At 33.8% G+C, this 15962-nt stretch overlaps 1 protein-coding gene across 17 annotated transcripts in view; it reads right to left on the bottom strand.

Annotated features, from left to right (window-relative positions):
• The window catches only part of LOC122717253 (disintegrin and metalloproteinase domain-containing protein 11), an 80246-nt gene that overhangs the window by 18659 nt on the left and 45625 nt on the right, over positions 1 to 15962 (bottom strand). For 13 of the 17 annotated variants that reach the window (XR_006347176.1, XM_043941130.1, XM_043941135.1 and 10 more), the window contains exons 3-14: positions 14317 to 14367; positions 6757 to 6905; positions 5892 to 5948; positions 5727 to 5806; positions 5563 to 5632; positions 5252 to 5398; positions 3137 to 3340; positions 2391 to 2465; positions 2021 to 2193; positions 1776 to 1945; positions 1175 to 1338; positions 183 to 350 (exon numbers count right to left, since the gene is read on the bottom strand). Coding sequence is in view for 16 of the 17 variants with exons in the window: in XM_043941130.1 (XP_043797065.1) it covers positions 183 to 350; positions 1175 to 1338; positions 1776 to 1945; positions 2021 to 2193; positions 2391 to 2465; positions 3137 to 3340; positions 5252 to 5398; positions 5563 to 5632; positions 5727 to 5806; positions 5892 to 5948; positions 6757 to 6905; positions 14317 to 14367 (1508 nt within the window). In the remaining variant the exon portion in view is untranslated. Of the gene's footprint in view, positions 1 to 182; positions 351 to 1174; positions 1339 to 1775; positions 1946 to 2020; positions 2194 to 2390; positions 2466 to 3136; positions 3341 to 5251; positions 5399 to 5562; positions 5633 to 5726; positions 5807 to 5891; positions 5949 to 6756; positions 6906 to 9207; positions 9339 to 14316; positions 14368 to 15962 lie in introns of all 17 variants that reach the window. The other 4 variants (XM_043941136.1, XM_043941131.1, XM_043941138.1 and 1 more) reach the window with 2 other exon arrangements.

Below are 15962 nucleotides of genomic sequence, written 5' to 3'. Positions count from 1 at the left end.
CGTGGCTATCGGGCACGTACATCTTTAGGCAGAGAGGGGGAGAGGATGGAGGCGGAATGTTTGACGTGGAACGTATCCAAGATGTTGATCCGCGATAGAAATTGGAGAATTGCGGAGTGAGTGAGGAGAGGCGAGGAGAAGAGAGGGGTGGGAGGAAGTGGAATGCAGGAGAAATGTTTTACCTTACAATCGCTGCAGCAAGGGCCGGTCGCGCATTGCGCTTCGGAGGTGAGTCTGCAGGTGATCGGATCGCAGCAGGGGTCGTACTCGTGACACTCCTCGATCGATCCGCAATCACATTGCTCTCCCTCGTCGATTACCCTGTTTCCGCAAGATCTCCTTACTTCGACCTGAAACGTACGATGAAAAATGAGCTTTGCGTTTCCTTGAGACAATTTTCAACTTCAACAGGCTTTTCGTTTCATTTCGTCGAGATTCTGATCGAAGATGAATTTACGTCCATCGATCACGCGTGGTCCATAAAAAATATAGTTAAAAAAAGAAATGGAATAGTAAAGTGAAAAATTATGGGCAATAAAAATTGAGTAATGTGAAAATGTTTAAGGTTTTCTTTACATGACAATATTTGCTATATGATTGATAGATTGATAGATTATTGATCCAAAGATTGAGTTTCTATATATGATAAGTATTATACAAATATTATCGCGTGAAAAAAGTTTTAAAGGCTCTTATTGATGAGAGGCTCTTTTGTATAATTTCTTGTGAGATTTGTGAAATCTCTTGGCTAATTATTAACAATTGTTATATAAAAATGTCGATGAGTAATTGAAGCTTACAACTTTATCCTCGCTTCATCTAATACAAACTTCAATTGCTTATAATTCAATAAAGAAGTCTTAATTAAGAATTTTTATATTTGTTTTGGCCTCTACAATCAAAAATTGTTCTTCAAATATATTGACATCGTGTACAGAGGACAGAAATTCGAAATAAATCCAACAAATCTCGTCATGGAATAGATTTAAAAGCTGGCTTGAAATGAAACGAGTCGAAGATAAAAAAAACTTTACATTTAAGATTAGAAATCGATAGGAAATACTTATTTGAAACTTTCAAGCACCCTCGTGATTTGTTATCGTGCGCTCGTAAAATTGGGTTCGATGGGCTCGTTTCGTTTCAAACCGTAGATTTATTTGTTCAATCCTTTTACCTCGTTTGGTTTATTTAAAAGACAAAAGCCGTTTCCGCTTCTTAACACCTCTATGTAATCTGTTTTACTACATTCGGAAAACGTGTACGGCTGTACGTTCTCCAATCCAACGATCGATTGAGCCATGATGCATCCGTGCCATTCGCGGCAGATACATTCGCTCCCTGGAGAAAATTACATTTTAATGAAAAACTTGTCTTAAACTATGATTGGAATGGATGAATTTTTTATTCACGAATTAATCGTTCTGACAAATAGGTTGAAAGAATCAGATAAATAAATAAATTCTTATGAATAAATTGCAAATGTTTATGCGAAATCAAATCTTTAAAGAAATGGAACTTAAATAAAGATTCGTTTCGTTTAAGCATTATAATGAAAATTGAGACATTTTGTGTGTTATTACATATCATTTTGTAAAATTTTGTACATTCAAATTTTGCATAAATGTCTAAACATTTATATATAAGAATGGTTACAGATAGAATGTTTTCTAGGTTCTTCAAATATTTTACCGAATTCAGGTACTACTGAATTTCAGACTTATTCGTCAGAACGTTAATTTATTAAAGAAACTATATTTGTAAGAGTAGAAACTAACTTCCATCGTCGTGGCTCATTCCTATATTGTGGCCGATCATGTGAGCCATAGTACCGGCTAAAAGATGAGGCTCGTATGTATTCAAATCGACGCTGATTCCTACGGATTTTTGTTTGCAGATAGTCGAAGGTATGGCAACCCCTGATTCTCCACCGGCGAACGTTTCACCCCTGTGTACGATTCGAATTTCAATCTCGAGTCAGTCTCAGAATAGATTAAATGAAATTCATTCGATGAATACTTACGTGAGTAATTGAGTGGTATCACGAGGAACACGGAACATCGTTCGCATCATGTAATCGTTTAAATTGAGCAAAGCGAGATCGATATCCATGCCCGTCGCGATTTCCGCCTGGTTTATGCCCTGCCAGGTTTCGATGTATATGACGGAGACTCTAGTATTTAACGTGCGGAAATACTGTGAAAAAGAAAATTGAAATTAATTGAAATTCTTTATTCGCGATTATTATTGTTATAAAAGTAAAGATTGAACGAAAAAAATCAAAACTCCTTTACTATTTTCTAAATTTTTCATTGAAACATCGGAAAAATATACGTTGAAAATTATAAAAGATAATTTTCGTTTCATCTTGATTTCTAACCTATTACACTCACCATATCCGCGATATTAGCGACTTGGATGGCATCGTGAACAACCTCCGCTCTGGTGCTACCGTTCCTCTTCTCGAACTAAAAAATCAGGAAAAGAAAATATTTTTGTGAGGTTTGTAAAGGATAGTAAGATATCTATCTAATATCGATTTTACGTTTTTATTTACGACAATTGATATCGTTAAAGTCAATAGTATCGATTCGTTTTACGTTTCCGATATTCGATAACTATTATTGTTGAATTACGCGAGCACGTCGGGAAGGATGAAGTGAATTTAGAACCAGTTCTTCGAAACTTGCTTCAATGACGTCGTCGCGCTTTCCTTTAACGATTACAACCGTAATTGGCACTCTCTTAACTCTCATTGCTTTTGAGGACACGTTTCGCGCACTTTGCCGTCCAATAACCATCAAAAGTAATCGAATAAAGTACTACAAATAGTGGAAATATTACAAGTGTTCGATATTTTAAAATTACTTACTCGGAATAAATCGGAAAAATTCGGATAAGATCGTGATACTCATCTTGAAAGCTCCAATATAAATCGGTTCGAATCGTTAAATTTTTTTTAGCCGATCATGCCCGATCATTGCCGAGTCGATTGGAATCCAATAGATTCGGGATCCCGCCCGATCATGACCGAATTTTTCCGATCAGTCCCGAAGTTCTAGTTTCTCAATCACGTGACCATCGCGCACAATCCTTAAGACATAAAACACAAAGAAGAAATAGTATAAAGTTTCAATACCATAGCCTTATCGATAATGATGGCAGTTTCGATGTATTTGGTTGTTTCACGGACGTCTCTCTTGTATCGATCGGAAGTGGTCTCCGATAGCCCCAGAACATGCTTCTGCCGGCGGTTCTTTACACGCCACTCAAGATTTCCCGAGTTAGCGCAGCCTTTGTTAGCCTTTGTTCGAGCTTCAAATATAACGTGAGGATGTTTCTGCTAAAAGAGAGGTCTGCATATAGTTAACATTCTCCGAGCAGCCCGCCGCCCGCCTTTTAACGCCCGTTCCTCTATTCGATTATGGCTTATAACCAGTAGGGCCGCGGGCTTTTTGTTCCCGCATCTGCGCGAGGATCATGACCTACTATCGGCTTCGTCCAACTTTTTCTCGGTTAATTGTTACGTAGCGCCATTTGAAAGAATCCACCGAACCTTGCCGCGTCCCGAATCCGTCCATCCGATCTGGATCCTCTTTCTTGATTCGCTTTCGAGTATTATTCATCGATGGAGGCAACCGCGTAAAAGTTGAGAGAGACAGAGAGAGTTCACGAAATTCACCCGACAATTGAATTTTTTAGGAGGTGATGTTCGCGCATCCTGATTTTCTCGCGAAACGCGCACAACGAGAAATTGTATTTTTGCTTTTTTTTTTTCGCCACGTTGTTACTTCGAGATCCCTTCATGAATAATAATGAAGGCACAACTCGTGCATATAAGATCCCTCTTCCTTACTCGTGTCGGACGAGCATATATAGGTTGTCCCTGTCGTTTCATTCTCTACCTTGCGAAATTTTCGTATAAACGAAGCAATTCATTTTTTTTGGATAGCTATTCCTTTTTTTTTTTTTTACGTCAGAATTTTTAATTTACAGAATGGACCGTCTCTATTGTTTGTGAAACGATCAAAATTCTTTTTGATATAAGACTTTTCAAAATTATTCAAAAATTGGTCCAGACTTAATTACTAAATTATAAGCAAATTATTATCCATAAACAATTAATTAAGCTTCGATTTAACATTTTTGCATATCAATCTTTGTATTTATCTCAATCGGATCACGAGTCACAAACGAATTAAATTCCTCGCACAAAACAATTTAACTACGTACGAAAAAAGAGAACGATTAAGACGATCACGTCTATTTAACCATCAACCGACTCGGCCTATCTATTTCTCGTCGTTCGAAATCCGAAGCAGGAGCTTAATGGAAAACTGTTGGAAATTCGTTGGAAATTTGCCCGTGGCTGATCGATTTCGCGGAAAACTTTCGAATCCATTTTCCTCGGATCGGCATTAGATAAACGTAGAAACATCTGCGCGGAACAACGCAGAGACGGAATTTAGAGGGGCCAACCGATTACCCGTTTACGAGTCGAGCCGGGTTGATAGCGGCTTAACTCGATCCTCTCTCGCTTCGTCTGCCCCGCTAACGAAACTGGATCGAATGGCCGGCCATGTTTGCCGTCCCTGAAACACCGGCTGGACCCGGTCAAACACCCTCTCTGTCCACATCCCTCTATGAAGCAAATTTGGTCAAACCCTACTTACATACTCCTTCAAGTTCATCTTTTTTTTTTAATTTTAATTTTGGCAATTTTATTCTATTTTATTTCGGCACGATTCAGAGTTTCAGAGATGGGGAAAATTTTAACGGTTGAAGTCAAGAATAAAGTTACTTCGATAAGTTGCTCGAATAATTTATTACTCGAGGCATCGAATAATCGGAGATAAATGGTGAATGGTCGAGCTTATGCGAACAGTGGAGTAAATGTTATTCAAGCATTTTAATAAGTAATTGTATTTGAAATAACTTAAAGTAACTTTATTCGAAATTTTTAACTAGTTTGAATTTAAGGTTAATGCTCAATTCTGGTCTCAAAGAATGAAACGTTTTGAGGTTAGAATATTAACTTTTTGATTTTTAAATCGTTTTTTTTTAGTATCGTTTTATCGTTAACGTTGTTTCAACGGTTATTTCGTTTCGACCCGATAAAATAGCGAAAATAGTTTCAATGGACGGATCAATTTGAGATTAGTTTTTAAATTACTTTTCAAAGAAAAATTACGGGATTATTGAAAGAATACGGTTACAAAGTATCGATAGATAATCTTTAAATAATTAAACTGACCGACAAATCGCCGCCGTAAAATGGATGAATGACAAATGTCTCGTTGCCTAAATGAATGACACCGCTGACACCGTTACACGTGTGAAAAGCAGCGCTAGCTCCTGGATAATCCCTCACGGTACCGTGATAGTAACAGTGCTCTATCTCCTGTAAATCATTCAATCGGGAAATTCAGTCAGTTTTGTTTATTCAATCGATGCAATGGAAAAATTTTCAAAGAAAAAAATACACGCACGCGATATCCATTATTCAAATATTCCATTATAATATAGTGAATTTAAGGAAATAGAGTGTAGAAAAGTTTATGTCACCTGTTTAGAAGTTTGTTCCGCACCGACGGTTAAAAAGTCTTTTTGCACAAGATTCGGAGCTAAAAGTTGCCTGCAACACGCGCAACGATACTCTTTGTACTATTTATTTGTCTCGTTTCGTTGATGAAATTCGATTGGAAGACTGAAGGTGTATACACACTTACGTATTTAATTCTAAATCTAGGCGAAATTTATGATTAAAGGCCTTGATCAAGAGGGACGTCCGATGAAAATGTCTCCCCGTCTGAAAATCAAAGAAAACTTGTCTCGTTAAACGTATCGAAAACTTGCCTTGTTAATCGCTTTCTTACGAACTTCCGTACACTTACTCTCATTCTGCCTTTAACATTCTGATATCCACCCTCTCCGTATCCTCTTTGAGGAAACTGAAAAGTGACAAAGTTTCGATGTTATAATAAAATAATGAAATATCGATCGATATCGATTCTCGATAAAAAAGTTCGACAGGTCTTCGTCGAAAAGAGACTATCGATCGATATCGATTCTATAAAAGAATTCGATAGGCCTTCAAAAAGTTTCAAATAAAATATATCAATCTCTATTTATAAAATATCTATAAAAAAAAATTCGGTTTTTCGGATGGTTTCGGATCGTTACAAAATTTCGTTATAAAAATATATCGATCGATATCGATTCTATAAAGAATGTTCGATATGGTTTGTCAAAAGGTGATAGAATTTCAATGTTATAAATTTTATCGATTCTCGATAAAAAAAAATTCGATAGGCTTTCAATCGTTTCAATCGTTGCAAAGTTTCTCTATTACAAAATATATCGATCGATATATCGATTCTATAAAGAATAAGGTTTGTCAAAGGTGATGAATTTGTCAAAATTTCAATGTTATAAATTTTATCGATTCTCGATAAAAACAAAATTCGATAAGCTTTCAATCGTTGCAAAGTTTCTCTATTACAAAATATATCGATCGATATATCGATTCTATAAAGAAAATTCGATAGGCTTTCGATTGTCAAAAAGTAACAAAGTTCATAACAAAATCTTCGAATCGTCAAAAAGTGGCAAAGTTTCGATGTTGTAAAGTTTATCGATTCTCGATAAAAAAAAATATTCGATAGGCTTTCGATCGTGAGAAAGTAACAAAGTTTCGACATCATAAAATATATCAATTTTCGATAGACTTTCGATCGTTCGGAGGAAAAGTTTAATTACCTTGGATACGCTCACTTCTCTTGTGGATATCCCCATTTTCTCGTGATGCCGTAACTGTACTGGATAGATGATCTGATAGTAATGGGCCCCGATATTTTGTACTAGCTCTTGGTTTTGTCGATACTCTTGTAGTAATCGTTCGGCCTCACCTGGAATCAATTATCCCTCCAGTTTCAATCGAACATCCCAGTTCAATTCTTTTTAATTTTATCTCCGTCTTGACTCATTGTCGTCTGTGTTTCGTCTGTGTTTTCGTAAGAAAAAATTAAGATGATAAATACGATGAAAGCGATATGATATTTTGAAATCATTTATAAATTAAATGCTATATATTTTTCGAATAAAGAAATAATTATATAAAAAAGGATATACTTCATTGATTTCGATGATTTTTATATACGTTAATAAAGGATAAAATATTAACAAAAACGAAAATTTTTTTTGAAATAAAATAACATGTCGATATAGCATAATCTCATTTTCCATAATATTTAAAAATCATTGAAATCGGTGATCGAAGTTTTTTTCTACATAATTATCAAAGAATTATATCTTTCACTTATTTCCGTTCGTAAAATAAAATTTTCCGATTATTCATTCTTCCCGATTCTATATAATTATAAAAATACTTTCATCTCTTACGCTATTTAATTTTTTTCCAAAAAATCCTTACGACTTGACCCAATTACTCACAAGCCCCCTACGCGAAAAAATCTAACAAACGCGAATCTCTCGATTTTAAAAAAAAAAAAATCCTCTCTTTGAAAATCGTTTAGCATGCAACATGCCTGTCTTTGCACGAAGTGAATAAGCGAGATTCCATCGCGAGTTAACCCTCGTCGAAATCGAGAACCGGGCGTAATTAGCGGTGTCTGATTAAACCGAGCGTGTTCTCCTTCGTTCTCTCTTTTCACCGTGTCGTAAACTGTTGCGCGGCAGTGCTATACGAATGAGTCGAGATAATCAGTGGAGGGCCTCCTCGAAGCATGTAGTATCTAGTTTACCCTCTTATCGACTGTCCGGGGCTTTGCCCGATTTAACCCGACCCATTCAAAATGAAGTGTATGGATAATTACTTGTCACGCTTCCCCCCTCTCCTTTCCCCCACCCTTTTGAACACGTAGACGTCGTTCTAATGAATTATTACGCGCGCTGTCGCGCGATTACCGACAGAGCAACTAATTACCATGCCACTCGAATCGAGGGGAACTCGATTGCACCTATTGGATTTTTTTTTCATTCGAACCATTAGAATTATTCGGCGATCGTCTACTTTTTCGCAGTCACTATTGTACGATGGATTGAATAAAAGCTGATCCTTCTTTCGATTTGTTCTATCGCGAAATATTTTGGTATAAGTAATGTATGACAGGTGGCGTGTGCATAAAAATGGCGGAACTTGGAATTCTGCAAATGTTTGTTTACAATCGATGTGTATAAGAAAATTATTATTTGTTTCGATTCATTGTGATATTCGTATATCGATTGATTTGTTTTCAATGTGCGGGTCATTGACCATCATTTCGTGGAAAAATTCAAAAATATCGAAGAGGGAAATATTTTTTTATCTAAAATGCCGGAATGTCGAGTTTGCAAAACGGATGTTTTATTGTTTAATGTGTAATATATATATTTGTATAACGTGCGAATTAGACGCTTCGGTTCAGGCTTTACAGATAAGCATGTATATCGTTCGTGCTACAGGTGGAAGCGATATAGAAAGGTTCAGAAGTCAATCAGTGAAAGTTTCATTTTCTGAAATTGATTTGATACGTAATTCAAAAATTTCTAATATTTTAAATTTAATTAATGTCAATTAAGTAGCAAATATTTCGTATTTCGTATTTTTAAAATGCGTGACTGACACTGATTGATTTGTGAAATTCATAGTCGATGGAAGCGATATAGTGAAATCGTAAAATCGATTACACATTTAAAATTTATATATTCGAAGACAAGTATCCTTTGAATTATATCAATTAACATTTTAATATTTATAATTTTATATATCCATAATATAATAATTCCGAAAGTCTAATTCTGAATTGATTGAATTAATTCTGAACAGTCTTAAAATATTTCATCTTACATATTTCGATTGTGAATCTTAACGGTTCGATCAATTTTACGATCTCGCGTAAATGTATATACGTTTGAATACTTTCATCTTTTCTGCCAGACTTTGTAACGTGTTTGAAGTAATATCTCGAATCAAAAATGACTCGAAGGTTCAAAATTTTTAATTTTCGTTATTTAACAGGTTCAAATACACACGTTTTAATTAGCAAATATCAAACTAGTTAACTAAGTTAAATTAGGTAAGATGACTGGGTCGAACCATTGGATCATTAGAATTAGTGCGATAAATCGATATTTACGAATTACACGTATGATACACGTGACATAAAATGTAAGCGTTGTGAAAATACGTCGCGTTTAAACGAAACTTACGACCTGAATGAACGCCGTCCGAGAAGAGGAGATAACTGTGGCGATAACAGTTATGCTAATCTTGACTGGTTGACCCGTAAAGCCGCGTAATGTTCCTTGCAAATGCAGCCCCAGGAAAAGCCCCATTGTCTCTGATAAAATTCAATTAAACTTATTATATGAATATGGATGCGAAACCACCCACCCTGCTTATTTTCCGTTTCGAATACATACCGTAAATTGGGAACACTGGTAATGGATAATATTGACGTAAATGTGGAGATTATATTTAAAATTGTGAATTGACAAATAGATTTTAATCGAGATGTAGAAATATTATTCTTGATATAAAATGTTGGAAGTTATTATAAATTTGTTTGAATAATAAAAAACATAGTAAAAAAATATGCTAGATATTTATAATAACGAAATAAATATATGGAACGAAATGTTCTATAAAAATACATTTGAGAATGAAACTGTCGAGAAATTATTCTCAATTTTTAAAAATAATTCCAAATAGAGAAAATCTCAAATGTGTCTTAGTCTAAATTCGAAATAAATTTTATATAACTTCGATACGAAAAAATAGAAAAATATAAATTGGAAAAAATTTCAATTATATCAACGATGCATCCAACATTTTTATATCGCAACATTTATTAATTTTATATTAAAATTTTTATAATTATTCATTAATAATTTGTATGTTTTAGTTAAAAAAAATTTATCTACTGCAAGAAACCAAAAATATCCAGAACTAACTATGCGCGTATAAAATCTTGTAAACGAGAGGTCATGTACAGCTTTCCACTGTAAAGTTCAATTAAAGGTGGGTTAAAGACGAGATATATGCTGTATTTTTTTTTTAGAACCGGTATTTACGAGCATGAATCCTCTACACAATTTTCGATCTCTATTTACTGCGGTTTTCAGAAGGAAATCGAAGGAACCATACGTATATTTTGAGAGTGCAAACTGTCAAACATAGTTCTACAAAAATACTTAAGTCCTTATACCCAATCTCTCTACGTCTAAGTTTCGTTCGTTAAATCCCTCTTACTCGAACTTACTTCGACAAGACGAAACCTCTATAACTCGAGGATTTTACCTCCCTCCCCTTTTTAACTTCGATATCCGAGTTACCGTGGTTCAATCGTACGATTATTAAAATTTATCGATTGTTAAAACTATATAATTCCTATGTTGATAGATTGTCGATAGTTTTAAGAATCCTGACGAAAAATTTGAATTGACGCCTATTTTGAATTTTTATGAAAAATTGTGAAAAAAAAATCTGGTGAAAAAATTGCCTATTCTATAGATTTTATTTTTCATTTTATTACACCGTCAAAATAAGAGATAGAAAAAAGTAAAAAATTAGAAATAAAAAAAATAAAAATAATAGATAGAAAGTTTAAGTTAGAGATAGAAGTATATATAAATGAACGTATATTCTGAATAGATCTCTCGATGGTCGAAAAGTTTTCTAGTGAAAACAGGTTGGTCGTGTATTTAAGGTACTTTTGTTCTATTTTATTTATTTATTTATTTTTTTTTTTAAAGAACGGTTGCCAGAAAGTTTGAAAGGGTTGACGAATCGGACGATAGTCGCGACAAAGCCAAGGGAGCAGATTCGTAAATTGAATTTCCAGAAATGGTCCGTTCAGCTGAGATTACCGACCGATTAAGTTGGCTACGTTCATGGGTTTGTCGAGTGTCACGTTGACAGGTCGTTTATTGTGTCGGTTTCCCTAGAAATTTCGTGTGTAACAATTACTTGTATAGTTCGTGTATAACATTTTCGTATTGTCGATTTAGCAATGCAATTTGTGCAAAAATAAACTGAAAATTGACTACTTGGTATAATTTATGATATAAAATAGAATAAAATGAAAATTTTTAACACAGAGTTTAATGATTCGTCTATATTTCGAGAAATATTATGAAACTTAAATAAATCTGATTTTATTTTTTTTTAGTTTCGATTTCAATTAATTACACGATATATCATAACATTCGAAAGTTCTAAAGAAATATAATTTCTCACGAGAGATAACCTCATACCGTAAAAAAGGTTAAGTGACTTAGGTTAAGTTTCATTATTCCTATTGATAACAAGAAACATTGAAACAATTCTCGTCCAACAATTTACAACTAACAATATTATCAATCTAATCAATTTATAATAAGTTACAAAATTTTCTCTCACAAATTAATAATTTTACATTGAACAAGACTCGTAATTCCCCAAATATAATATACCTTTAAAATTAAATTTATCACCACATTTAAAGCAATTTACTTACTTTTTTAAAAACGCCACCGTAATAATTATTACTCTGTTCGTGCAAAATCGTCCCTAGAGAGGTTCAATCCCCAGAAAACTATATAAATACCGTTCCAAGATCCCGGTGAGCCGGTGTCCGTGCGTCAATTTACTCGATGCCGTAATTTAAAGTCCTCGTCGTGTCCTGGCGTCTAGTGCAGAGAGGGCGCTGTACTCAGAGGCACGAATTGCGGTTAATTCGAACGACATGACAGGTTATTACATGCCGGTTGTGCGCCGGTGACGAAATTCACAGTGGATTTACTTTTCGACCTGGAACATCTGACTATCTATACTCGGTCAGATACACGTGTAATTAAACACTAGTATGAATATTAATTTCCCTCCCTGTGGTGTATGTGCGCGTCACGCTTTGTAATTCAGATCTCGGTATTTTTTTTCCACCTGGAACGTTCCAGGGAACACGAACACTGGTGAAACGAAAGGAAACGCGTCGCCTCGTTAAACGAAAGAAATCCGCGCGGAAATACAAACGGATACGGAATTCTCCTCTTCTCGATTCCCGAGATTTAAGAGATTTTCACGGTTGCATGATCGGGAGACGATTTATATACCTCTCGGTCGCGGCCATTTTATACTTCGATGCATTGTCCCCTCGTCTAAAATTTAACCCAATTTAAGTTTCGTGTTCCCAGCCAATCACCGCTGTTGACTTAACAATAAACCATTCCACGCGTCCGGAGAAACTGGATGTAACCGCAGATCGAGTTTCCAAGGGAAGTGCTGCAATGCGGTCTACCCCCGCTGTTCCTTTGCGTACATTTTATCTGTGATTCGAAGGAAATCTGTGCGTTCATTGTTCCCGGTTCCCGGTTCTTCGATACGAACTTTCTATTGGACCACTTTTTTTTTTTTTTTTTTTAGAAAAAGATTCATTGTGAAATCTGATTTCGCAAAAAGTCGAATCGAAATTTTTGAAACGTGAAATATTTTTTTCTCTCTTTTTTATTATTTCGTTTAAGGAGATTGAGAAATTTTGATTTGTGAAATTGTTCAAATTTAGGTTTATATATAATAATATATAGTTATTTTATTAAAATTTTGTTTTGTCGTAAAGTATCGTAAGGCTATATTTCGGAATAAAATTTTTTCAATTGTTTTTGTTTTGCAAAATATGGAGTTAAGAGATTGCAAACTTTCATTCTGAGTTTCCCATTAATGAGAAATAACTTTCGAAAGCAATTCTCCCGAGTTTTACTCTTAAATGTACCCTGAATATGTCCAAAGTCTAAGTGAAAAACTCATTTATTTATACTAATTATTATTTACCGTATTTGAGAGTTTCTTTAAATAAAAAATCTTTAAATAAATAATCTTTAAATAAAAATCTTTAAAAAAATTTGGATTAGAAATTTCCTGAGTTTTAAAGAATTTAAAAGTTTCGAAATTTCGAATATCTCATCCCTTTCTTCCCCCTTCTTTTTTTCTAAACTCTAATTTATTGAAAAAACATTTCACTGAATTTCGAAATTAGCAAAAAAATCGAATTTCAAAATTTCCCCAGCGTTTCGAAGGATTTTGAAATTTCGAAGTTTCGAGTATCTCGTCCCCTTTTTTTTTTTTTCTTAGGAATCCAAAGGCAAATTTCTAAAAAAAAAAAAAAGAAAAAATTAAAGAATTTAAAAAAATTAGTTTCAAATCACAAAAAACCCTGCATTTCGAAAAATTAGTCGAGATTTCGAAATTTCGAACCAAGTTAATAATAAATTTCTTTCTTCCTGAAATCCAGACGGATAAAATTCATCTGTCGAGGAAGGATGGATTAATGAAACGCGAGCGAATTCGCGTGACTGATAACGCTTTGCCTCGTGATAAAGTTAACCGGGGACAGAGTCGAGAGATACGTTGACGCGTTTCTCCTCTCGCCGCGATAACATTGATTCGAATATCCTGTTCGTTGCGCGATTAATATCTCGCCTCTTATTCGGGACACGCGTTGAATTTTCTACGCCGGCGAGGCGTGCGCTTGTTCCCTTTGAAGGGAACAACCGACTTTGACTACGACTTCCTATGCATTGTGTATTTACGCGATCGTCTCGTAACTTTGACGTGCCACCTTTGTAATCTGCGGTAAAGGGGAACGCAACACGGAAGAATGGAAGAAGACGTCATCGATCAGGCCTTTCTAATTATCGGCGATCTTGCCTCTTGCACGAGATTAACGTGACACCATCGATTGTTATCGAGTTAAATACACGAATTACGAGTAATCTCTTGCACGAGATTAACGTGACATCATCGATTGTTATCGAATTAAATACACGAATTACGAGTAATTCAATGATTGATAACTTAAAATTTTCATATATTGGATTTATAAAAAAAATTAGGTGTATTCTTATACACCTAATTTGAAGAAGTTTTCCCTAAAATTGTAATTTTTTTTATCTATTAATGATATCTATTAATAATTTACCTCGATAATAACGTCAATTCAAGAGAAAATTGTGGAGAATATTATGTAAAATTATAGTCAGTTTGGTGAGTTTCTCAAAAAATTTCACGAGGATTATGAAAAATTTCGACGATTTCATTAAACAGTTTTGCAATCTTGATTTTTGAGTACTTTAAAATATAAACTATAATATAGAGCAAAAATTTAAATTGTCCAATAACTTCATATGTTTTTTTCGTCTCAATAGGAATGATTCAAAAAAAAGAAAATTTAAATATTATTATTAATTAAATATTAAAATTTAAAAATTTAAATAAATAAACGTATCATTTTTAAATAATCCGAATTATCGAAGGAACATTCGAGTTTTCGTTCAAACACTTACCAACGGAAGTTTCTTCGTTCCAGAAGGAATCATCTAAAGTGTAGTCTGCTTCTGTAACAAAAGAAAAAAAAAACCTATTAATTTATATACAAATACACGTAATACATAAATATCGTGCAAATATTTGAATTTGCAAAATAGAAATAAGGATGAGAATGAAATTGGTACATTCGTTTCACATTTCTAAATTCGAAAGGAGAATTCCTATGGGAAGCACTGTAACGAAACCAAGTTGTGCCCCAAAGGAATTTTGGACGGGTTGCCAGGAGAATTTTCCACGAGGGAGCAAACTTTTCCAAAAGTTTCGAGATTACATGAGGGAGAAGGAACACAGTGGTGAACATTGCTACAAAAATTGTGAGGCTATCGAGACTTGTATTATCGAGAAACGCTCATTTTATGTCTCAGTTACAATGTTTTATTATTATTTTTCGCTCTCTGATGAGTTAGATTATTTTTTATTAGTCAAGTCGACTTAATCATCGTCGATAATTATCAAAAATTATACTTTGAATCTTCTGATTTGAATTAATTTTGCACAAACGTTGATTCTATTTGTAAATTTTTGTTATTGTTTCTTATTAATCCCTTGTTTCACAATTTAATCAAGAGACTTTAAGGAGTTTAAACTAAAAAAATTTCATGTACGAATCAGTCAAAATTATCAATATAAATATAAATCAAAATCAATATAAATAAAATTTACGATGGTAGCTTTCAAAATTATATAATACTTCAATTGGATATTAAAAATAATGACATTTCATTATAAGAAATTAATTATACATAATTTATAGTTATAGATTTATAATTTAAAATGAGTTCCAAATCCTAATAATAATAAACCTAATAATAATTAATAACCTAAAATTTAACATATATATACATGACATATTATAATTTTAACAATCAAATATTGAAATATTTTTTTTCTGTTTCAATATTTTTATTTCAATGCTCTTTGCTACATTTAAAACTGTAAATTAATAAATTTTACATAGCAAAGTCATTGATTTAGTTTTCTAAAATGTATAAATGTTATTCGCATATAAAATAAAACTGCATATTCGTATTCGAATCTATGAGATATTTGATCTTTTATAGATGGAACAAGAAGTCTCGATATAGCTGCAAAAACAAGTGAAAAGCATGCACGATATAAAGGACAACGGTACCATTAGTTCAGGAGGTTGCAGTGAGTTCAACAGTTTGGTAAATCGGTCGTAAGCAAAAAGCGGCGATGCCATTCCGAAATCGTTCCATTTTATCGGAAAACTTCTTAATCTTTTTACCCAACCGAATGATATAAAACGAAACTTCGATACCTACGGCATTATCGAACGTTAATACCTATTTCCAATCGAGCCGTGTAAACATCCTATCGGCCATGGATTTGTTCGATCGTATATTCCAATATTTATATATTTCGTTGTGTATCTTTTTTACGAGCTATCAGATTTTTCACACCCGTGTTCTATCTTGCTTTTTGCCAAACACGGCAGAATCGAAAAGGGAGAAATTTTTATTCTCGAATTCTATTTAGGAAAAAAGAATAATTCCATTGAAAGAATATTTTTTGATGAGGATACTAAAATCGATCGAAATCCGAAAACAATTCTAAATCTCGGTTTAAATCTCGACAGAAT

This window comes from Apis laboriosa, unplaced genomic scaffold, assembly GCF_014066325.1.
Source record: "Apis laboriosa isolate Shangri-la unplaced genomic scaffold, ASM1406632v1 scaffold4_cov146, whole genome shotgun sequence".
NCBI lineage: Eukaryota > Metazoa > Arthropoda > Insecta > Hymenoptera > Apidae > Apis > Apis laboriosa.
Note: the sequence above shows the minus strand (reverse complement) of the source record. Positions and strands in the feature narration are given on the sequence as shown.